The following is a 23,633-nucleotide window of genomic DNA, read 5'->3' on the forward strand; positions in this document are numbered from 1 at the left end:
ACCATCGAGGTTCTGCTATATTTGAGACGCTGAAGCAGCTCCCAGGACACAGCTCACAGGCTGATCGTGCTTCTCGGCTCCAAATTAAGAATTGATCTGGGGACAGTTGTCACGACTCTGCAGCCGACAGCTTTGAGGAGAAGCTGCGAGGAGGGCGGCTGGGGGCCTGACCGCACACCTCCAACCTAGGTCCGCGGCATGTGCACCGGCAGCTGTGCCAAGTGCCTGGGGGGCACCCTCATCCCCCTGGCTGTGTTTGGCCTCCTCGCCAACATCCTGCTCTTTTTCCCCGGAGGAAAAGTGATAGACGACAATGACCACCTTTCCGACGAGGTCTGGTATTTTGGAGGAATATTAGGAAGCGGAGTCTTGGTGAGTAAGGAAACCTTAAAATCCCCCCCCAAAGACTTTCATCCTATCTTTTTAAAGTTGGGTACTTACTGAAGAGGAAGAGATTTAGTTGCTAACAAAAGCCCAAGAGCCGCATGATGAAATAAGTGCCTCAATTTTTTTCCATCCTCATAGGGACCGGCCAAGGAATCCCCAGACTTAGGCTGGCAGCTCCCATGGGGCAGTAGACTCCCCTGAACCAAACTGAGTGCCACATAATTTATTTTAACAAGATAATGACAGGGTGTGGGGTTCTGGGGGGTCGGGGAGTGAATACACTTTTTCTAGTAAATTGATCGAGAACTACCAAGAGAAACAGGAGTCAGTGAATTCCTCTTCCAATTCCAATCTTTGGTAATGATTTCTTTATCCCTTGTTTCCAGCAGAGATTGGGGACTTCTGGTTTAGAGAGAGGAAAAACTTGTGTTTCATGACAATCGAGGACAAGTTTTTCGTCCTTCTCCTAACCCACCTTGTAAATGGAAACTCAAGATCTTGATATATTGCCTCATTGGATTTGCAGTTAGGCCAAATAGAACCTAAATATTGCATAACACTCGACTACCCCCCAGCCAGACTCCATTAGCTGCTGGCCCCCAAGCCCCAGGGTGGAGATGCGGCTCCTCACACAGGCAGGCAGGCATGGGCCCCCCTTCATGTGTCAGACCACAAGCTGCTTCTTTTGCTCGCAGATGATCTTCCCCGCCCTGGTGTTCTTGGGCCTGAAGAACAACGACTGCTGCGGGTGTTGTGGCAACGAGGGCTGCGGGAAGCGCTTTGCGGTGAGTGCCTGCCGGGGCGGGAGGGGGAGGCAGCCCCCAGACTGCCCCCCTGTGCTGGGCATTGGGGGGTGAGCTACCAGCCCCAGGCGGCACTCTGGGGGCAGCTGCTCCAGGGATCATGACAGGATTCTTGCTGGTGCAAAGTAACAGTCATCATAAATTTTTAAAACCATAGCCTTCCTACTTATAGAACGAGTACCATTCAAAACATTACAAGCAGCCAGCGGTATCAGGGCTGGAAACCTGCAATGATGCCATAGAAAGGATGAAGGCTTCAGGACTTCCCTGGTGGTCCAGTGGCTAAGGTGTGGGGCTTTCACTGCAGGGGGCGTGGGTTAGATCCCTGGTCAGGGAACTAGGATCCTGAATGCAGCACAGCTTGGCCAAAAGGAAAAACTTAAAAAATAAAATAAAATGCTAACTAAAAGTATAGCCTAATAAAGAGAAGACTGCAGGCTTGGAAGGCAGAGATGGGGGCTGTGACTGCCTCTGAGGCTGAGAAGCCCTGAGACCTTGGGCAAGTCGAGTCCCTTCTCTGGCTCTGTGATGCCTCGTCTGTAAAGGTGGGGCTGGGACAGGATAACAGATGGTGACTTCTTCTCCCGATAGCCCCCTAAACTCTCCATCTACACCCCTGCCAGGTTCGCTGCCTCAGAGGCTCAACATTTCCCTACCTCTCCCTCAGTTTTGCCCCCAGCCTCCTCTCTCCTCTCTTGTCTCCTGTAGTCACCCATCTTTAGTGGGCAAGCTACAGAAAATGGGCTTCACCACTCCAAGCTGGGGTGAGAAGCCTGGGAGTGGGGTTAAGTCCCATTTCCTCAACTGGCGTGCTCTCTGCCTCCCTCTGCCCATCTGTTAAGATGAAGAAGTTGGACTAACTCAGAATTTCCCAAGGACAGACAAGCTCCGCTGGCACACAGATTTGCTCTATCTTTCAATAATATAGAAAGTTATTTTCTTTTAATTCTCCTTCAATCCTCTTAATTCTATCAAGAAAACTCTTGCTTTGATGGAAAAAAGTCTTTGCTATTTCTAATTCTCTGTAATCTCCCTAACGAGTCTCCAGCTCCAGGAATGCGAGAAACATTAACTAGAAATTCAATAATATTGTGTTTATGTGTGCTGAGGACTCTAGCTTTTCATTCATAGAGGTGATATAAATGAATAAAATAGAGAGCTGATTTAAAGAAAAATATTGAGTTCAGATACATTGATGTGGCAAAAATGAAGAAGGCTGAGCCAGAATTACTGGCCGGATGATGGATCAACCAGCACCTGATCCAATCTCCAGAGTCAGTTGTCCATCAAAAAGAACCCCAATGATAAATTACACATTTCCACCTTTAACCTCTTAAAGGGAAAGGTGTTGCAACTTGTCCTGAAACATAATCATTTCTAACATTTCTCATCATTACTTCCTCGTCTAGTCAACTAAAATATATTTGTGCTGTGCTGTGCTTACTTGCTCAGTCATGGCCAACTCTTTGCAACCCCAAGGACTGTAGCCCGCCAGACTCCTCCGTCCATGGGGACTCTCCAGGCAAGAATACTGGAGTGGGTTGCCATGCCCTTATGAATACATGTGAAGGGCTGAGGCTGGTGCCCTGTGAATACCATGATTCTTTTCCACTCAAGATCAAGGATCATTCAAAGAGAATGTTATCACTTTTCAAACACAATCAAGCATTGATTATTATAGCAACATTTAAAATCATTATTGACAAAGAGATGCAAAAATCAACCACAATGCACTTTATACAATTGTGTAATTTGCTGCAAATTATAAACAATTATGTAATTTGATACATTTGATTTTAAAAAGGCGTGTTATTGTTGTTGCCGCTTAGTTACTAAGTTGTGTCTGACTCTTTTGAGAACCCAAGGACTATAGCCACAAGGCTCCTGTGTCCCTGGGACTTTCCAGGCAATACTAGAGTGGGTTGCCATTTCCTTTTCCAGGGGATCTTCCCAACCCAGGGATCAAACTCCCGTCTCTTGCATTGTGGGCGAATTCTTTACTTATAAGCTACCAGGGAAGCTCCAGTGTGTGTTATATATAATTGTATTTTCATATACTTAATGATAAAGGAAAGAAGTAAATATGTAACTCACTTTCTATTTGAAATCTAATCCCATTACACCTTGTGGATTTGGGGGGAATAAATCAAAGATGAGAATTTGAAAAAAAATGAGCAATAAGGAAATTGGATGAATTACATAGAAATCTAACAGCTCATTCCCTGGTGCTGAGCAGAAGGCTGAACATCAGCCAACACAAAACCAGAGCTTTTGTTTCATTTTTGTTGTTGTTGTTTGTGTCATACGTAATCACAGTGAGATGGGAAATAATATTCAAAGTACTGTACAATGCATGTTTTTAAATTAGATTTGTGTGACGTCTGAGAGGAAAGCAGAAAAGTTATTAAGCACAGTTGAGTATATACAATCTGAAACACCTGGTCTGCTCAATGCAAGTCATCTGACTGGGGTCCCTCACCTCTCTGGGGGGATCCATTCTTGATGTAAGTTGAATACGACTCCTTCCAGCCACAAGCTAACTGTCCACAAGGGCAGTGACTCTGCCACTTGGAAACCAAGGCACCAGCCTCAGCCACCCTGCACCAGGGGAGAGCACTCTCTAAGTGACCAGCAGAAAGATTTCTTGTTTTGGGTTCATTTGTTTGTTAACCAGCAGCCACCGTTTAAAAGTAGATTTCACATATACCCAAAAGAAATATAGATATCTTACATCTTTTAAAAAACAAACAAAGAAAAAATAACCTGGTACTCCTGGGCCTGTATTTTGGCAAAAAAAAAACAGCCACCAGTGTGCAATGCAGGAGACATAGGTTCAGTCCCTGGGTCGGGAAGATCCTCTGGAGAAGGAAACAGCTACCCACTGTAGTATTCTTGCCTGGAAAAATCTCATGGATGGAGGGGCCTGGTGGGTTATAATCCATGGGGTTACGAGAGGCAGAAATGACTGAGCGATGAACCCACCACCACCTGGGCATCACTGAGCTTTTTGCCCACCCCAAAAGGCCACAGGGTTCATGTCCCTGCTTTAGATGTTTCCTTAATGTTCCGAGGCTCTGAAGCTATAGTCAGTTTGTAAAGAGAGGTATTTACAAACATGGAGGACGCATGGCAATCCACTCCAGTATTCTTGCCTGGAGATTCCCCATGGACAGAGGAGCCTGGAGGGCTACAGAACATAGGGTCGCAAAGAGCCAGACACAACTAAAGCGACTTAGCATGCATGCATGCATTTACAAACTTTTTGTCATACAAAAAGAAAAAAACCCTGCAGCATAATTTGATCTGTTCTATAATGCTAAAGATATGAATTATTTTTCCAAAGGCTCACAATATTCCCTTCCAGGTGTATTAGGAACACTGGGCTTCTGAAAGCATCATGTAAGAAATCCTATTGGGTAGAAAGGTCTGTGAGGCAGGAACAAATTGGGCCAAGGGCTGCTGAGCCAAATCATGCGGCTGTCTTCATAGCTGTCTCTCTGTCATTTGTTTCCTGGTCTGTCTCTCTCTTCTTTGTTCAGTCTTTCTGGAATATTCTTCAGAAACTAGCTGCGTCATTCTCTTCTCTTTCCTTGGGCAGTAAAACCAGGACATAGGAATCAATAGTGGAAGCAGGATGTGGTTGCTGTAGAGATAAAGCAAGACAATAAGCTGGGGGGAAAAAAAATAATCTTGAGATTGCCGAATTGATAGTTTCAGAGTGAAACTAAAAAATGAAGGCTAAACATTCTCCGAGGCAGAGCAAAGACCCAAACCCTGTCCCCAGGATCTGCACTCTTTTAAATAAATTAGGGTAAATAAGAGCTGAGAAAAGGGAGCCCTGGGATAAAAGCTGCAGGAGGAGGGAGACTTTCAAACTGGGCTTTGAAACCCCTGGTCTGGATGTGTGGCTAGGTCTCACCCTCCTGCCCCCAAACTAGAGGTGTCCTAGCAGCTGATCTGTCCTCTGATTCATTAAAAAAAAAAAAAAAAAATTGACCTCTCAGGGTCCAGTGGGCTTTCCCAGTGGCTCAGCAATAAAGAATCCACCTACAACGCAGGAGACGCGGGTTCGATCCCTAGGTGTGGAAGGTCTACTGGAGGGGGACATGGCAACCCACTCCAGGACTCTTGCCTGGAATCCCATAGACAGAAGAGCTTGGAGGCTGCAGTCCACGGGGTCGCAAAGCCTCAGCATGTACACACAGGGTCCAATGGGACAGCTAATTCATTTTATCAGCTCTTTCCTGTTAAGTATGTACAGTAATAAGAGCCTTATGAAACCTTGACCTTAACTCAGAGGAGTGTCTCTAATAATTGGCCTGATAAAGGAGATATTTAGGGGCAGACAGGCATCTCAGCATCCTGAAAGTATATCATGCAGATAAAGGCTCACCCCACCCATAGGCAGGGCCAGTCGGCGCACAGACCCGTCCTGAAGGAAGAGCTTGATCAGGTCATAAATCAATCTATTCCCTGGAAGTCAGCAGGTCTTCCCGCGTCCGACTCGGCTCGCCAGCGACCCCTAGGGACGCCTCCTGGTTGAGCACTTCTGACGTCAGTACTTCCGAGGCCAGGAGCATCAGGAGCTGACCGCAGCCTCTGCATTCCATGCAAGGACTGCTAGTTTGAAGGGGATTTAAGAAAGACCCTTCTTGTGAAATAATTATCATAAAAGAAGAAATGAAGTGTGAAACCCTATTTCTTCTCTAAATGTTCTATGTTTCAAAACCCTCTGCTGTAAAATGGCCAATGGCAGTTGGTACCTTTCATAAGGACATAGCAAGGGCTGGGAAAAAATGTAGGCATTAGCGTGCAGGGCAGAGGAGGGTAGTATCAAGTGCCTGAGGTACTGGGGACTCATAGATCCTTCATGAATGCTTGTTGGCTGGATGAAGTAAATGAATGTTCTGGGAGGATTTCAGGTCATTTCCGTACTTTATTGGGCTCAATTCTAACAGTAGCTCTTTGAGGTAGACATTCCAATTTCTCATTTTATAAGTAAGGAAACTGAGGCTTTTGCAAGTTAAGTTTCTGACCACCCCAACCTCCCCCTCACCCCCCGTCTGTATTCCCAAGACTGAGTCAGAAAATACAGGAGGGCATTAATGTTTAAGTGAAAAAAATCTTCAAGTAATCTCTATGTATCTCCTTTCTGAGAGGAAACTTCATGCCCACCAGACATGTTTCCCCAACATGCTGCCACTGCCCAAGCCTTGAAATATCCTGTCTCCTAAACCACCCACCTTTGCTCCCTTCTCAGCGGCCCCCGCCCCACCCCACACCTCTGCCAGGGGCTTCAGAACACCCAGCGGCGGCGGCAGGGCTGGGGCCGGACCCCACCTCATCCACCTCCAGAGTCTGGTAAAGAGGGAGGTCTTAAACTGATACCTGGTGATTCAAGAGCATTCTCTTCCACTTTAAGGGAAGCATTTAGAGCACATACACGAACACACGCTTCTTTAGAAATGCAAACGGAAGGTGTGTGTTGAGCAACCAGAAGACGGCTTATTTACTTTTTCTCCCCAGAGCTAGGCTCTCTGTATTTGTGGGAGGTTAACATATTTGGAGTAGGAAACGGCAACCCATTCCAGTATTCTTTTCTGGAGAATCCCACAGACGGAGGAGCCTGGTGGGCTACAGTCCATGGGGTCGCAAACAGTCGGACAAGACTGAGCGACTTCACTTACTAACATATGTGAAACTACGACTATTAAAATATTATAATAAAGACATTTATCAAGTGATTGTTAATGTCATGGAAAATCCTTCAAGTATTGGAAATAGGCGAGAGAGCTCCCTGGGTATCCTCCCAGTGAAGTACTGTGATGTGCTCATTTGCTCTGCTGTGTCTGACTTTGCAACCCATGGACTGTAGCCCACCAGGCTCCTCTGTCCAGGCAAGAATACTGGAGTGGGTTGCCATTCCTTCTTCCAGGGGATCTTCCCAACCCCAGGATCAAAGCCAGGTCTCCTGCACTGCAGGCAGATTCTTTCCCAGCTGAGCTACCAGGAAAGCCCCAGTGAAGTGCTAGGCATTATCTAATACCTACCCCACCAGGGGGTTATCCGATTTTCTATACCTTTGTGTACCTTTGATTCCCGATTTACTACTGATTAGGCAATCTTACATGTTATGTTCTGGGAAAGGAAGTGAAAGTCATGTCTGCCTCTCTGTGACCCCATGGACCATACAGTCCATGGAATTCTCCAGGCCAGAATACTGGAGTGGTTGTCATGCCCTCCTCCAGGGGATCGTCCCAACTCAAGGATCGAACCCAGGTCTCCTGTATTGCAGGCGGATTCTTTACCAGCTGAGCCGCAAGGGAAGCCCAGGAATACTGGAGTGGGTAGCCTATCCCTTCTCCAGCGGATCCACCTGACCCAGGAATCGAACCGGGTCTCCTACATTGCATGTGGCTTCTTTCCAGCTGAGCTATCAGGAAGGCCCATGTTCAGGGAGACAGGTAGTTATTCTTGAGCCTTATTTTACGGAAGAAGAGATGCAGATCTTAGAAAGATAAACTTCCCAATGTCATGAGGGAAGAAACAGGCATCAGACCTAATCTGGGACTTCCCTGGTGGTCCAGTGGGTAAGACTGCACACCTCCAATGCAGCGGGCGTGAGATTGATCCCTGGTTTGGGAACTGAGAGCCCACGAACCTTGTCGGAATGCTGAAAAGCAAGACCCAGACCTGTCTGCCTGTACCCCATGCCCTTGGCCGCTACACAATAGAGTCGCCCCTTTACTATTTATTCATTTAGAATAGGAAAAACATGTCCACAGTACAAAAACTACAAAGGAAGTCACACATTCCTGACTCGATAAAGTTTGGCAACGCCTTTCCTCAGAGGTTAGCAGTGTTCCCAATTATTGTGTCTCCTTCCAGAAATATTCCAGGCCTTTTGCCTGTTTACTTTTAAAAGCATCAGCTTAGAGTGCCTGCTCCCTAACATATTCAACTTGACTTTCATAATTTCTCTTTTAACTTGAAAAATTTTGTATCATGAAACCCATGGTAAATGAAAGGTACTCCTTCTGATTTTAAGACATAATGGAGTAATAAATTAAGCAGTTTTTCGAGACTTCTAAACATGAGTTAAAACAAAGCGACATAAAATGTAGCTGGCTTCTCCATCCTGGAAAAGTAATGAAAAATTATTTGGAGAAACTTTTCAAATTTCAAGGCCTGAGATATGTCAAATGTGAATACAAAAACAGAACATACCGCCTGTAGCTTTATTAACTTGTAACCTGATGCCATTTTTTCTTCAGATAGTTTTGTAAAGAAATAAACCTTATTGCTTCAATTGAGAATGACTGTGTTGCCATCCTCTGTTATACACGCCTGGCTCCTGAGAGTAATCATAATCATGAAATCAGTACAGACCATATTCATCTATTTTTTTTTAACTTTTAGTACCCCAAGTCAGTCTCCCAAATTTTCTAGACTGCACTGTCCAATGCAGGAGCCACTATCCACACGTGGCTATTGGACATATAGAAGGTAGCCAGTCTAAACTGAGATGTACCATAGGTGGAAAACACACACCAGATCCCACGGAACTGGTACAAAATGTAAAATATCTCTTATTGATTATCTATTGAAGTGATAGTGTGTTGGATATGCAAGCTAAAGAAAGTATATTATCAAAATTAATCTCACCTTTTTTAAACCTTTTAGGTGGTGGTTACGAGAAAATTTTAAATTATGAATACGGCTTGCGTTAGTTTCTGGTTGGATAGTGTTGGTCAGAGGTGCTCACAGGGGACTCTTCGGTAAAGGGGACGTTGTCTCATGGATATTTTATATTAACCTGGTTCTGCCTGTACTCAGACTTGCCTAAAATGAGGACTGTTTGCGTGTGTACTCACTTCTTGTGTCTGTAAACACTGGCCTGTTGAAATGTTCCAGGAATGATATCTGAAATCCTCTACCCCTCCCACACAGCAGGAATAGCACAGATAGATTCCTCCTCTCACTTCCAGCCACCAGATGATGAAATCCTGAGCTGTTTTCATTGAAGGGACCTTCTAGAACTACCCACCCCTTTTTTCTGTATACCACCGAAAGCTGAGGCCAGGCAGGTGGGGCCCTGGGGTCTCGTCAGACCCCACGAACGAGAAGGCTAGAACCGTGGTCTCCTCAGACTTCACACTGCCTTCCTGGAAAAGTCTTCTTCCTTTTCTATTATAGCAATTGCAGATGCTCTTTCTTTTTTTTTTTTTTGCTTTAAAAGGCACTTACTTTTTTATTTTTTTCCGTTCATTTTTATTAGTTGGAGGCTAATTACTTTACAATATTGTAGTGGTTTTTGCCATACACTGACATGAATCAGCCATGGATTTACATGTGTTCCCCATCCCGATCCCCCCTCCCGCCTCCCTCCCCATCCCATCCCTCTGGGTCTTCCCAGTGCACCAGCCCCGAGCACTTGTTTCATGCATCCAACCTGGGTTGGTGATCTGTTTCACCCTTGATAGTATACTTGTTTCAATGCTGTTCTCTCAGAACATCCCACCCTCGCCTTCTCCCACAGAGTCCCAAAGTCTGTTCTGTACATCTGTGTCTCTTTTTCTGTTTTGCATATTGGGTTATCTTTACCATCAGATGCTCTTTCACTCTGAACAGTCAATAGTTTCATGATTCCTGACTCAAGACCAGAAAAAAAAAAAGGGAAAAAGATATTTTTTCCTTATCTGTCACTTTATTTCTGTGAGAGAATCAATGTCACTCAAAGAGAAATTTGTAAACGACAAATTCGATCTGTTGCTAAGTGCATCTGATGCTGGTGGCAATGTGCCGTGTGTGTGTGTGTGTGTGTGTGTGTGTGTGTGTGTGTGTGTGTCTGTGTGTGTGTGTATTTGAAGAAGTAGCAGGTACAAGACACTGGCCTGGGAGGGAGACTCCAGTTCATTTTTTTTTTTTGAACTATAGTTGCTGTACAATGTTAAATAAGTTACAGGTGTATAATACAGTGATTCACAATTCTTAAAGGTTATATTCCATTTATAATTATTATAGAATATTGGTTCTATGCCCCGTGATGTCCAATACAGCCTCATAACATATTTTATACCTAACAATGTATACCTAATAAGTTTGTACCTCTTATTCTCCACCACTATGCTGCCCCTCCCCCCGAGACCCCAGACTTAGTCTAGCTTGGCCACCTTCTAGCTGTGTGACTTCAGAAAGTGACAAGAATATGGCCTTTGGAACCAAACGACCATGGACTAATCCCAGTCCCACCACCTCACTCTTTGTTTGACTTAGAGCAATTAGCTTCATTTCTACCAGTCTCAGCTTCCTGCCTGGAAAACCTAGATTAATCACACCCACCTCACAGGTTCGTTGAGAAGATTAAGTGAGATAATGCATCTAAGATTCTAATAGAACGAAGGTATTTTTACTAGTCAGAACATTAGATGATTGCACTGGAAGGTTTTTGAGATCTTTTTATGAAAATATAAGAATATGCTACCCTTTAAATAAATGGAAATTCTGGCTTTTGAAGACTTTAAGCAATTTTAAGATGGGAGACTGTGTATTTGTAGATGTTGTGCTGTGGTGACAGTAGATACATCCCAGGGTCCTGGGGCTAAGAGGCATCGATGCCAAAACCGTGGCCTCTGTGCCTGGCACTGAATTGGGGCGGCATCTCCCAAAGTGTGTTCTCGCAAGGACTCTTGAGGAAAAGGCTACAGTCTCCTATGAGATCAGAAAACGGCAAATTACCATGTATGTGTGCGTGCTAAGTCGCCTCAGTTGTGTCTGACTCTTTGAGACCTTATGGATGGTAGCCCACCAGGCCTCTCTCTCCATGGGATTCTCCAGGCAAGAATAGTGGAATGGGTTGTCATGCTCTTCTCGAGGGGACCTTCCCGACCTAGAGATCGAACCCACATCTCTTATGTCTCTTGCACTGGTGGGCAGGTTCTTTCCCACTAGTGCCACCTGGGAAGCTGGCAAATTACCATATATACCCAAATATAACCTAGGGAAAAAATAGCTTTATTGCTTTGCTAGGCCAAAGGGGACATAGCAGGCTTGTGCTCTGAAAAACTGTATGTTCCCACTCAGGAGGATCTGGGGAGGCATTGTATAGCAATGGTTCAAGAGCAGTGTTGCTGACCAGGATCAGGGTGCATGCGGGGCCTGCACGTCTTTAATCTGGTCTCAGGTGGTCTCCTGATGAGTTTCTTAAAGCTATCAAACTGTGGTTTTCTCTGAAATGCAGAATGCTAACATCTTCCATTTGTTGGGGGCTTTAATTCTGTAAAGAGCCCAAAGAGATCGCTCTGTGTATCCCCTGAGACAGAGCCAGGACCCTGCCCCAAGGCTGCACTATTGTTTCTTGGCCGTTCTTCCCTTGTCTCTGCATCGCCTTTCTTCCCTTATTACCAACTGTTCGAACCTGCCTTTTGGGATTCTGGGAAGGTCATGGAGGCTGCAGTCTGCTCCCTACAAACAAGAAACAGGGGACATGGCAAAGCTTCCATGCCCAGGAGTCCCACAGGGTCCTGTTGAGTTTTTATATGGAGAAAATGGTCAGTTCTACAGGCAGATACGGTCCATGGAACCAGAGTTCAGTCTTGGAAAGTTGTATCCAAAGTATATTAATACATAATATGATATATGATATGAATATGAATTCAAGCTAAATAGATTACATAGATTCCAGTTGCTTAGGCACAATTAGATCCTCTCTACCCTCTAATCCCACCCTCAAACCCTCAAACATGCACTGTGAAAAGACTGATACTAATACAAGGAACAGGAAAAAGGAAGTATCTGACGTTTAACTTACGTTACCATGTCTAATTTAAGTAGGCTTTATCATGCACATTTTATAGATGAGACGCTAAGACCCTGAGGCTACGTTCATTGTGCAGATTCATCACACAGGGAAAGGAGCATCGCTGAGATTTGAGCTTGAGTCTGCTGACTTTTAGACTCTTGTGCTTTGCACTACACCTTCACGTCCCAATGCAATGGAGCTGATAATTTTTCATCTCTAATTTCAAAATTGTCAATGTTTCCAGGTTACTCTCTAATTACTGTTTAGAATGGAGATTGCATCTCTATGCCTAAATATTTTCATCTCTAAGAGGGGCCTAGATGGGCTCCAAGATTGTTTCTGCATTTTATATTCTATAGTCTATCTTGATTTTATAATTGGAAAAAAAGGCACTAGTACAATCCATTCTTCACTAATTAATCTCTGTTATATAAAAATATTTAAAAGAACTGAAATTGTTGGGCTTGTGTAACCCAAAGGAAAGAAAACTAGCGGCAGGTGGAAGGGGTGGAGAGATGTCAAACAGAAAGTATTTTTGTGTAACATAAAAAATATCTTCAGATATTTTAAAGATTGCTACCTGATGGAAGAGAAGTTGGACTTCATCCCTTTTTCAACTCAAGGGATATAATTAGGATTGATGAGGAAATATCCTAGATTTCTACCCTTTCTCATAAGCAAAACTTGCCTGCCATATGAGGTCCCATGATGACTTAGATTCAGCAAGATGATTGGACCAGAAAACTTAAGATTACTTCCCATTCTAAGAGTCTTTGATTCTGTAATAGACTGGTCTTTCATATTAACCCTGTGAAGGACAGTCTATTTTTAACAAAGGTAAAAACTCTGGTTCAAAGGTATAAAACCATAACTAGTACATGAGTCCTCAATGAATAGGAGAAAAATATATGGGAATGCAGGTGAAGGGAACGTGAGACATCAAAATTCATTCTAGGAGACTCCACAGGCCCCATTTCCAGTAAAGACTGGCTTCTACCCCAGAACTTCCCCATATTCATCTCATCAATGATTGGACAGTCAGGAGTGCTGCATGTAATCTCTGAACACCTTAAGAATCCCACCTGGTCTCTCTCCTTCTCTTTCAGATGTTCACCTCCACAATATTTGCAGTAATCGGAGTCCTGGGTGCTGGATACTCCTTTATCGTTTCAGCCGTCTCAATCAACAGGGGTCCAAAATGTCTCATAAGCCAAAACAACACGTGGGGCTACCCCTTCCACGAAGGGTAAGGTACACCCTGCAATACCAGCGTGTCACCACAGGGGGCACCCGAGGTAAACGCCCCGGGCGGGGGCGGGGGGACACCGTATAAGGCCCTCCGTCTTCAGTTTTCAAGCCTCAGGCACGTTGCTCCTTTGAGGCAAAGCTGCAGTCCTCCAGTGAAGTTCCACAAGATCTCGCCTCTCAGTGATCTTGTGATAGACACCAGAAGAAGTAATCAAAGAAGGTACCTCATCTGTTCCATCCCTGGGGCGGGCAGATCCCCTGGAGGAGGGCATGGCAACCCATTCCGGTATTCTTAGCTGGAGAACGCCAGGGACAGAGGAGCCTGTGCGTCGCAGTCCCTGGGGTCACGGAGAGTCAGACAGGCTGAAGCGGCTTAGCCCTGGCTCGCTAAGCTGTCCTGAGGGAAGGCTGGTGGGATCACCACTTGCACTCAAACATCTATTAGCATCAACACGAGGCGACTTAAAACATTAATAAACAGAGAGCATTGTTTGAAAATCTTGTAGTAGAAAATGAGAATGAGCAATAGTCCATTGTATATATGGACTATATCTTCTTTATCTATTCATCTATCGACAGACATTTAGGCTGAAGATACCACTTTTCAAAGTCTTCTGCATCTGTCCTGCTGAAACAAGTTTGCGCTCACATCAGACACCTGTATCACACTTTACTGCGTGGTAGACCCTTTTGGATACGTCCTTTTATTTGCCCCTCTCAACAGCAGCTAACCCACCCATTAAGAGGTATTGGATTAGAGTGGTTTAATAATAAAAACAGAATAAACTGTTTTTACTAATAAAAACAGTTTTATTTTACTTTTTATTTTTTTAATAATAAAAACAGAATGAACTCTGCAGAAAAGCAGGAATTCTCCCACTCATCCCCTTTTTGCCATGAGGTTTTGATAGTTATCAAAAGGGAGAAAGGTTTGTGTACTCACACATTTGCATAGTAGCTTCAAACTACAATATGATTAAAAATGGCTGCATTTGGATTTATTACAAAATCATACATGCTATACACTCTGCAGGTGATTTATAAGACAGAATGATTTTGACTATTTGTGCTCTTTCCCATCAGGCCCTGACTGTAGGATTTAATGCCACATAAAATGCAGGTCCACCTTTGGTGTGAAATATGCCACGCTTGCTCCAGCAGGGCTTTCAGGAGGATGAGTCCAGACATGTCTCCCCACACCCTCTGCCACCGGGCAGGCTTCCCCGGCCCCCATTCTCCCCTACATCCGGTGTCTTTCCTCCTTTCTGGCCTTGTCTCCTGCAACCAGCTCCAAACCTGCCTTCCAGCTGAAGAGGCTCATTTCGAGTTTCTTATAACAACCCTCGAATCCTGTGTTGCCTAGTATTTTCAGTCAAAGTGGGAGTGGGTAGTGGGGCGAATCGGGAGATGGGGATTGACATATATACACTACTATGTGTGCAACAGGTAGCTAATGAGAACCTACAGCACAGGGCAGGAGACTACTCACTGCTCCGGGGTCGCCTAAACGGGAAGGAAATCCCATTAAAAAAACGGGCGCGCTGCGATTCATGGGGTCGCAAAGAGTCGGACACGGCTGAGCGACTGAACTGAACTGATGTGTGGGTGCAGCTGATTCACTTTGCTGTGACAGAAACTGACCCAGCGGTATAAAGCAGCTACACTCCCATAAAAAAATAGCAAAACAATAAAACATTAAAAAAAAGTGCTTCCACCCACAACATTTCATTTCGGCCTCACTAGAAGCTCTCCTTCAGACATAATTCAGCAGAGGTCCAAAGAGGACTAATGACTTGCCCAAAGGAATTCTGTTCTTGATGATGGAAGCTCGAGTCCCAGTTTTCTGACTTCAGGTCGCAGTGCTTTTTCAACACAGTATGGATTTGCACTGCCTGGTTTTTGTAGAGTCCATTTTGAAAAGCCCAGGGGCCTCTGTCTCCAATCATTGTTACTCTCCCGTGGATTCGTCCAGCGGATCCCGGTGTGGAGGCATCAGAGGAGTTATGGTAGCTACAAGTGTAACACACAGACATAGCTACTTAGCGAGTGGGAAGGAACAATCACGTGTGAGACCGAAGGAGAGGACTCAGGACAGTCTCCCTCATCACCCACCAGCAGCAGCAGAGCCTTCCCTTCTCCTGTCCTTCCTCCCCCTCCTCCTCCTCCTGATAAAGTCCAAGTGTTTTTGCATGCATTATTGATCATTTAATATGTTGATCATATTAAAGGAACAAAGGCAGTTCACTTAATCTTCCTAATAAAGCTCAGAAGATTTTTTTTAATCCCTAGAGTAGAAAACATATAGTTCAAAAGGTTAACTTGCCTGGAGGTCCACAGCTACAATTTAAAAAACAAAAGCACCGCCCAGGACCTCACTTTCCGCTGAAGTGAAGTGAAGTCGCTCAGTCGTGTCCGAGTCTTTGTGACCCCATGGGCTGTAGCCTACCATGCTCCTCGGTCCATGGGATTTTCCAGGCATGAATACTGGAGTGGGTTGCCATTTCCTTCTCCAGGGGATCTTCCTGACCCAGGGATTGAACCCAGGTCTCCCGCATTGTAGGCAGACGCTTTGCCGTCTGAGCTACCAGGGAAGCCCCACTTTTGGCTGAAACCTGTCTCAAATATGGAGCAGAGGAGGACAGACCTGGTCCCCTGCCCCAGTGAGCACATGGTAAGTTAGGGTCTTAAGAGGGAACGGACCCTCACCTGCCAAAAGGGTGAAATGAAGGGGAAACTTCTTGTGCAAGGGAAACTTCTTGGAGGAGGTGACAGGGGATGATCTTGGAAGATGTGCAGAAGCGTGTCTTTTGGAGAGGAGGGGAAACAGGTTTCAAGCAGAGAGAAAAGGAAGTCCTGAGGCTACTTTGAAAAGGTTCCATGTGCTCATGGACTGTCAGATCACTGAGTGGCCAGAAGCTCAGGGTGAATGTTGAGGGAGGAGCAGAAGGATTCCACAGAATGGGGTGATGGAGACACAGGTAGACCTTCAGGACATTAGGGGACAGCAGAGGACTTCAAGCGGGACAAGCCATGGCCACTTGGGAGTTTTAGGGTGACTGTGATGTAGTGATGTGGAGGATGAACAAAAGGACTCAGTAACTGACAGAGGGAGCAAAGTAGGAGGTTGGAGGAACAATCCAGACAAGATTCTGAGCATCTCCAAGGCAGTGGAACTGGGGCTCACAAGGGGAGACGTTTCAGAGACTGTCTGAGATGGAATCATCAGGATTAGGAATGAGAAGAAAGGGGGAAGGTGATCAAGCTGAACTCTGAGGTTTCCAGGTTGGGGCACAAGATTCAGGGCTCCTCAAGGGTATAGAATTTAGTTCTGTTTTCCTTAGAAATGCCTGTTGTTGATCATATTAAAGGAACAAAGGCAGTTAACTTTTTCGGTCATGGGAACCATACTGAAGAAGCATCCTAGAAGGAAAAAGAAACCTGGGACGTTTTGAGATACGCCCTCCTGGCTGCCTTTGAAGTAGGACCTCCTCCCATCCAAGGTCTTCCTTTCTGAGACAATTGGCCAATCTGCCTTGACCCTGAGCGGCTGAAAGGGAAGCAGCTGGCACAGGGCGTGCCAGCAGCTGCGGGAGGGAAGGCAGGAGGCCAGGCCAAGGCCAGGCAGCAGCGCGGGAGGGCCGGGGTCCCCAAGGCCAGGCAGCAGCGCGGGAGGGCCGGGGTCCCCAAGGCCAGGCAGCAGCGCGGGAGGGCCGGGGTCCCCAAGGCCAGGCAGCAGCGCGGGAGGGCCGGGGTCCCCAAGGCCAGGCAGCAGCGCGGGAGGGCCGGGGTCCCCAAGGCCAGGCAGCAGCGCGGGAGGGCCGGGGTCCCCAAGGCCAGGCAGCAGCGCGGGAGGGATGGGGTTCCCAAGGCCAGGCAGCAGCGCGGGAGGGAGGGGAACCCCGCCACGCTCAGCGCTGCCGGCTCAGGCTGCAGCCCTGCCTGTCCCCTGAGGAGGGAGTTCAGGGCTGGGGAGAGTGCTCTCTCACCGGGCACCGGACTGATACCATTCAGGGTCCTGCCTGGACTTCCAGTGACGACCATCTGCAGCTGCTCTTCGTGATTACTTCTTAGCAGGGAACCGCTGTGAACACGCTCCCCAGAGCAGAAAGTCACATAGATGGGGCGAGATGGGATTGCAGCAAAGTGTTTCCAGTTTTCATGAAGCAGGAATGCCCCAAAGATGTTAAGATCTAGCTTTGCCCTTGACCTGACCAGACTTTGGGTCCAGTCACATACTAGTGGTATGATCTTGGCGGACACACCTCTAGCTCTTTCTCTGTGAAACGGGGTGACGGTAAGATCTACCTCACAGGTTCCGGCAAGAATGAAATAACACGATTTACATAACATAGCACTTGCTGAACATTCAACCTTACTGTTCATTTTTATGAATATGAAAAATTCATTACCATGAATGAAATCTATTATGATGCATTAGAACTTTCTAAAAGGTTATGTTTTTATAATAATTTTGTGATTAATTTCTGTCTTTTCAACCAGCCTCATGAGGGTTCAAAGAGAATAATCACTTTATGATGTTACGTTGTTGTTCCGTCGCTAAGTTAAGTCTGACTCTTTGTCACTCCATGGGCTGTAGCCCGCCAGGCTCCTCTGTCCATGGGATTCTCCAGGCAAGAATACTGGAGTGGGTTGCCGTTTCCAGCTCCCGTGGATCTTCCCGACCCAGATATTGAACCTATGTCTCCTGCATTGGCAGGCAGATTCTTTACCACTGAGCCCCCAGGGAAGCCCTTATTATGGTACAGGGAAGCCTTGATTAACACACTGCTGGAGATACTACACATACTATTAAAGGTATGTAGGCCAAATTTCATGAATAAATCATATTCTAATTATTCTAAAGCAGTGACATTACTCATATACAGGGCACATGTGTAATGATTAAGAGCAATGGCTTTGGAGTCAGACAGAAGGGAGATCAAATTCAAGCATTTACATTCCCTCGCCTCAGCTTCTTTTTCCTTTAACACTTTCTAAATATTTAATGTCTTCTTTTTTTAGTAGTACATTTTTCGTAACCGAAGTATAGTTGATATTCAACATTCGATAAGTTACTGGTGTACAATGTAGAGATTTGCAATTTTTAAAAGGTATACTCATTTATAGTTATTATCATTCCCTGTGTTGTCCAATATATCCTGTAGCTTATTTTATGCCTAATTGTTTGTACCTCTTAATGCCCTGCCCACTCGACTTCTCCATCTGTGTATATGTCCATTCACTCAGTGACTCTTTCCTGGGGGCAACTGTATGCCAGGCATTGTTCAAGGGAAGGAGTCCCTCCTTGTGGGATTGGAAGGAAAGGTGGAGCACAGCTGGCCCAGCGCCTGGAGCACGGGTGGGACCCCCTACAGGAAACCTGCCCGAACACTCCCCGTGGTAGAACCGGGGGCGGAGACGAGGGACAGAGGCGGGGGACGTGGTCTCTACCATTGTGGGCGTACAGTCGCAGAGAGAAAACAGACAGATAATAGAGGACAGCTCAAGGTCCCGGCGCTCCGCACAGCGGGAACCCAGGGAGCTGAGAAGCCCAGGAGGGGGAACACAGCGAGCTGAGGTCACGAGGAGAGTCGGGGTCTGGGAGCGAGCAGGCGGCACCTGTCATCCAGGCCACGCACGCGGGCTCCCCTGCTCCTTCCCTCTGCAGCCTCTGCTGCTGACAAGGAGTGAGTTGTACGAAATCCATGGGCTGACGCTGAGGTTGATGGAATTACTGCCGCTCAGTTGGGACTGCCTTCACAAACGGATTCAGGGAGTTTAAACTGTCTCAGATCTCTTTGATTCACAGAATGTGGGAGTATGATTAGCCTCCAGATCCAAGAAAAATTAGGGAGCCCCTTTACCTGGGGTTGGAGGGCTGGAAGCAGCAATCGTTTTGGGAATCTGAGACTCTCAGAACCTGAGAGTTTGGGGCTAAAGGAGAAGGGCCTGTGGAACAACTGTCGGGGAGGGTTTGTGAGGGCTGCTGGAGTGAGACTGAAAGGACCTCTCCACGCAAACGCAGTCACAGATTCCTGGCCTCCTCCTGAGTGTCTCACCCATCCTACCACAGAGGGGACTGTCATCCCACCACTGACAAACTCCACAGAGGCAGGAACGCAGGATTGACAGTTACCTTCATTTTAGGATCGTTTCTCTACAAAAATGTGACTGGAATATATTGCCCTCTATAATCATCATAGACGGAGGAGCCTGGTGGGCTGCCGTCCGTGGGGTCGCGAGGAGTCGGACACGACTGAGCGAGTTCACTTTCACTTCTCACTTTCATGCACTGGAGAAGGAACTGGCAACCCACTCCAGTGTTCTTGCCTGGAGAATCCCAGGGACGGGGGAGCCTGGTGGGCTGCCGTCTGTGGGGTCGCACAGAGTCGGACACGACTGAAGCGACTTAGCAGCAGCAGCATAATCATCAAGATGAAAAATGGTAAAGATAAGAAAGACTGCATGGGAAAAGGCAGAAAAGAAAAATGGGTGTTTTAAAAATAACATACTGAAGTCTTACATAGCAATACATAAGATATATTACTGAATTTTCAGAGTTGTGCGGTTGTTCTCAGCCCATTTTATAGATGAAAAAACTAATGGTAAGGGCGGGGGTCAGGGGGTGTTAGGTGACTTATGTGAGGAATACACAGCCAGTAAGAGGAATACTTGAATTCAAACACAGGTCTGTCTGAATTCAAAATACCAGTCTTTTTCCTTTAGGCCACACTACTCAGCTTAAGCAAAGTAATAACAATATTGGGGTTTATTGAGCACTTACTATCTACTAGGCACGGTTGTAAGCACTTTACTAGTGGTAACGCATTTAATCCCCACTTTAATCCTTATTTAACCCTGTGATTTGATGGATATTGTTATTCCCACTTTACAGAGAGGTACTGCTTCCCTGGTGGCTCAGAGGTTAAAGCGTCTGCCTGCAATGCAGGAGACCTGGGTTCGATCTCTGGGTCGGGAAGATCCCCTGGAGAAGGAAATGGCAACCTACTCCAGTATTCTTGCCTGGAGAATCCCATGGATGGAGGAGCCTGGTGGGCTACAGTCCATGGGGTCGAAAAGAGTCGGACACGACTGAGCGACTTAACTTAACACAGGTCACAGAGCTAGTGAGCAGCCAGGACTGTATTCTTATGGGAAGGTGAATCAATGCAATATGCAATGCATTATTTTTAAATCAAGAATCACTCATTCTTTCCTTTATCCCTTCTGGATAAAGGAAACGTCTTCCATCATTTCCAAGATTTTTCAAAATGTTAACACAAAATATATCTCAAATTAGTGTGTACTGAAGCCCTGGAGAAGCCGTCAGAGACAGATGGTCCAAAAGACCTAAAAACAATGAGATGGGTGTTCCTTTAGTAGCCAGATAGAGAGTTTTCTACAGAGACCCTGCAAAGAGAGTGGATTCCTAAAGCAAAAGGGAAAAACCAGTTTGGGGCTCTAAGAATACGGGAAGGAATTCCAGTACTGCAGAAATACTATCGCTTTGCCCTCATTTTTGTCTCTTAAGCATACTTCACATTTCTCCTTCAAGGCACACTGCCCTTGGTATCGCGGTGGACTCTTAATATATGTATTTTATAGACATCCTGTAATTTCTCCTATTTCAAAAAGTTTTTATAAACTATGTAATAAGGCAGCAGATTATTTCTTTCTTCTAGTTAATTAAACCTTTTTGTAGGTGGAATCCATACACTGTCACAAAAATACAGCTAAGTCAGTTCACAGTTTGACCGGAAGTAGGCCTCAAAAGAATCAAGCCCTTCCCTTTAACTATATGACTCGATTGTACTTTCCATGACTTCAGAGGGCCACTGGAGGTGACAGGCCATTTGTCAGAAGTTCAGAGGGTCCCTGCGGACAATCGTAGGATAAAGGCCATGGACATTGTAAGACTGTCCTCCTGTGTGTCTTCATTTCCATGGCCCCTTAATACGTATTCGATTTGCCCATCTGCCTCGTCAGCTCACAAAAATCACTCTCACTCAATAACGGTGTGAGCTGGGTAGGTCACTTAACCTCTCTGTGTGGGAAAAAAGGACCATGAAGTCTCCATGATAAATAAATGAGTGTATATGTGTGAAACACTCAGAAGAGGGTCTAGCACATAGTAGATAGTCAATAAAACTGTTAGGTATTGCATTTAAATGTGTTGTTATTGTGGGATTCTTTTTCTTAGTAATCTTAGGCCTTGGATAGATAGTACTGCAAAGAAAAATCACCGTGGTGACTTTCTAGCCTAGGGGATTGCCTACTTCTTAACCGGTGTCTCTTTTTTCTCCCGTGTCCCCGACAGAGATTACCTCGGGAACTCTGACTTATGGAGCAGGTGCCAAAAGCCCAGTGACGTGGTTCCCTGGAATCTGACCCTCTTCTCCATCCTGCTGATCGTAGGGGCGGTTCAGATAATTATCTGTGCCATCCAGGTGATCAACGGCCTCCTGGGGACCCTCTGTGGAGACTGCCAGTGTTGCGGCTGCTGCGGGGTAAGCTGAGGTCTTTGGCCAAGTCAGGCCACCAGCGCACGTGGGACGAGGGGGCAGAAAGAGCGGCGGCTGCAGGATCTCCAGCCAGGCTGGAGGGCCCAGGCAGCTCTCAGCCAAGGGAGACTGCCCGCTATGATGCTGTTAGTAGCATACCTAGGCTGAGGCTGAGCGCCTTCAGTCTTACCCCACCTGATCAGAGTTCTGAAGGCAAAGGGCTCCACACACATATAGAAGTTTATGATAATGTCTGCATGAAGAGTCTCAGGAAGTGGACATCTGTTACAGGAAGACACATCACGGTCTGTTCCCAAATGTTCTCTTTCCTAACTCGATCTACACGGTGGGTTAAAGTTGTCACGTAATACATGAAGGGTATTTTCTTCCCCTTGGAAAATATATGGAAGAGAGAAATTGCTCTTAAGTGCAAGAAATAGTGGAAATCATTAGGGATTTCCTCTCCAAATATGACTGTAAATTATCAACACTATGAAAAATAAACCTATGGACAGTAAAGCAAGGTGATTATTTCAACTACTGAATGAGCCAGATGAGGAAATTATTTCATACACATGAAGTTATTTTTAAACACAGATAAAAGTATGAGGAAAAAATTAAATAGGACTCAAGTGTTGGGGACTTCCCTGGCAGTCTAGTGGTTAAGACGCTGCGATTCCACCGCAGGAAGCACAAGTCTGATTCCCAGTCAGGGAAGTATCATAAAATCCTGCATGTGATGTGTTGTGCGCAAAAAAAAAAGGTTGGCTAGAACTTCAGAGTTCCCTTATTGGGGAATTATGTAAACAAGTATAAATAAAGGTCTATCTACTTAATATAATATCATACCCAAATTAAAAATGATCCAAATAATTTTTTCAAATAATTCTTGTAAGCAATATATGTATATAAGTCAACAATTATATGTGTGTGTGTGTGCACAGAAATCTAGGGAGGTGTTCAGTTAGAAAATCTCTGCCCTGACCTTGTCTTTCACCCACCAATTTCTTCAGTTATGTGATTCTTATATATCCTCCCAGAGTTTCGTTGTTATTGCTTCCATTTCCTCTACCTTAAAAGGATTTTTTTTCAAAACTGTAATAATACTGAAAATGCACAAAAAGTATATACAAAACACACAATTATATAAATTTTAGAAAATCAATATTCTAAACGGGAAAAGAATCTAAAAAAGAATAGTAAATGTATATGTATAACTGAATCAGCTTGCTATACACCTAAGAGTAAGACCACACTGTAAATCAACCATTGGTGTGTGTACTTAGTCGCTCAGTCCTGTCCGACTCTGTGTGACCCCATGGACTGCAGCCCGCCAGGCTCCTCTGTCCATGGGGACTCTCCAGGCAAGAATACAGGAGTGGGTTGCCATGCCCTCCTCCAGGGGATCTTCCCAACCCAGGGATCGAACCCAGGTCTTTCGTATTGCAGGCAGATTCCTTACCAACTGAGCCACCAGGGAAGCCCGACTAGACTATAGTCCAATATAAAATAAAATTTTAAAAATAAATAAAATAAAATAAATGAAAACTCAAACACAATGAGTAGAAAAAAGACCTAAAGGAAATCCAACCAAAATGTTTAATGGTAATTATTTGTAGGTAAGAAGACTTTGACTTTTTCCCTTCCTTCTAGCTTATATTATTCAAAAATGTTTACGTATCATATATTTTGAAATATAAAAAATATAAATGAAAACTTCTTCCCAAAGTCAAGAGTAAAATGCATATATTAAAAATAAATTTCCCTGACTATTGGATTTTTGTTCTATAAACTTTCAATTCTATGGTGTTGTATTTAAATTTTTTGGTCTTAAAACACAAATGGGGAGAAAAGAAAACTACCAGTTAGAAATCCATCAAAATTATTTTTATG

The 23,633-nt window shown here is 45.2% G+C and overlaps 1 protein-coding gene and 1 long non-coding RNA gene across 2 annotated transcripts in view; one reads left to right on the top strand and one right to left on the bottom strand.

The window, feature by feature from the left end:
- The window catches only part of TM4SF4 (transmembrane 4 L six family member 4), a 26,497-nt gene continuing 2,864 nt past the window's right edge, over nucleotides 1-23,633 (top strand). Inside the window, exons 1-4 of the mRNA XM_061168085.1 lie at nucleotides 1-372; nucleotides 1,083-1,172; nucleotides 13,098-13,237; nucleotides 21,557-21,746. Coding sequence (XP_061024068.1) covers nucleotides 199-372; nucleotides 1,083-1,172; nucleotides 13,098-13,237; nucleotides 21,557-21,746 — 594 coding nt within the window. The 5' untranslated portion in view covers nucleotides 1-198. The remainder of the gene's footprint in view (nucleotides 373-1,082; nucleotides 1,173-13,097; nucleotides 13,238-21,556; nucleotides 21,747-23,633) is intronic.
- The window catches only part of LOC133074148 (uncharacterized), a 19,529-nt gene continuing 9,236 nt past the window's right edge, over nucleotides 13,341-23,633 (bottom strand). Inside the window, exon 3 of the long non-coding RNA XR_009697086.1 lies at nucleotides 13,341-15,249. This is a non-coding gene — a long non-coding RNA (uncharacterized LOC133074148). The remainder of the gene's footprint in view (nucleotides 15,250-23,633) is intronic.

This window comes from Dama dama, chromosome 19 (assembly GCF_033118175.1).
Source record: "Dama dama isolate Ldn47 chromosome 19, ASM3311817v1, whole genome shotgun sequence".
NCBI classification, from domain to species: domain Eukaryota; kingdom Metazoa; phylum Chordata; class Mammalia; order Artiodactyla; family Cervidae; genus Dama; species Dama dama.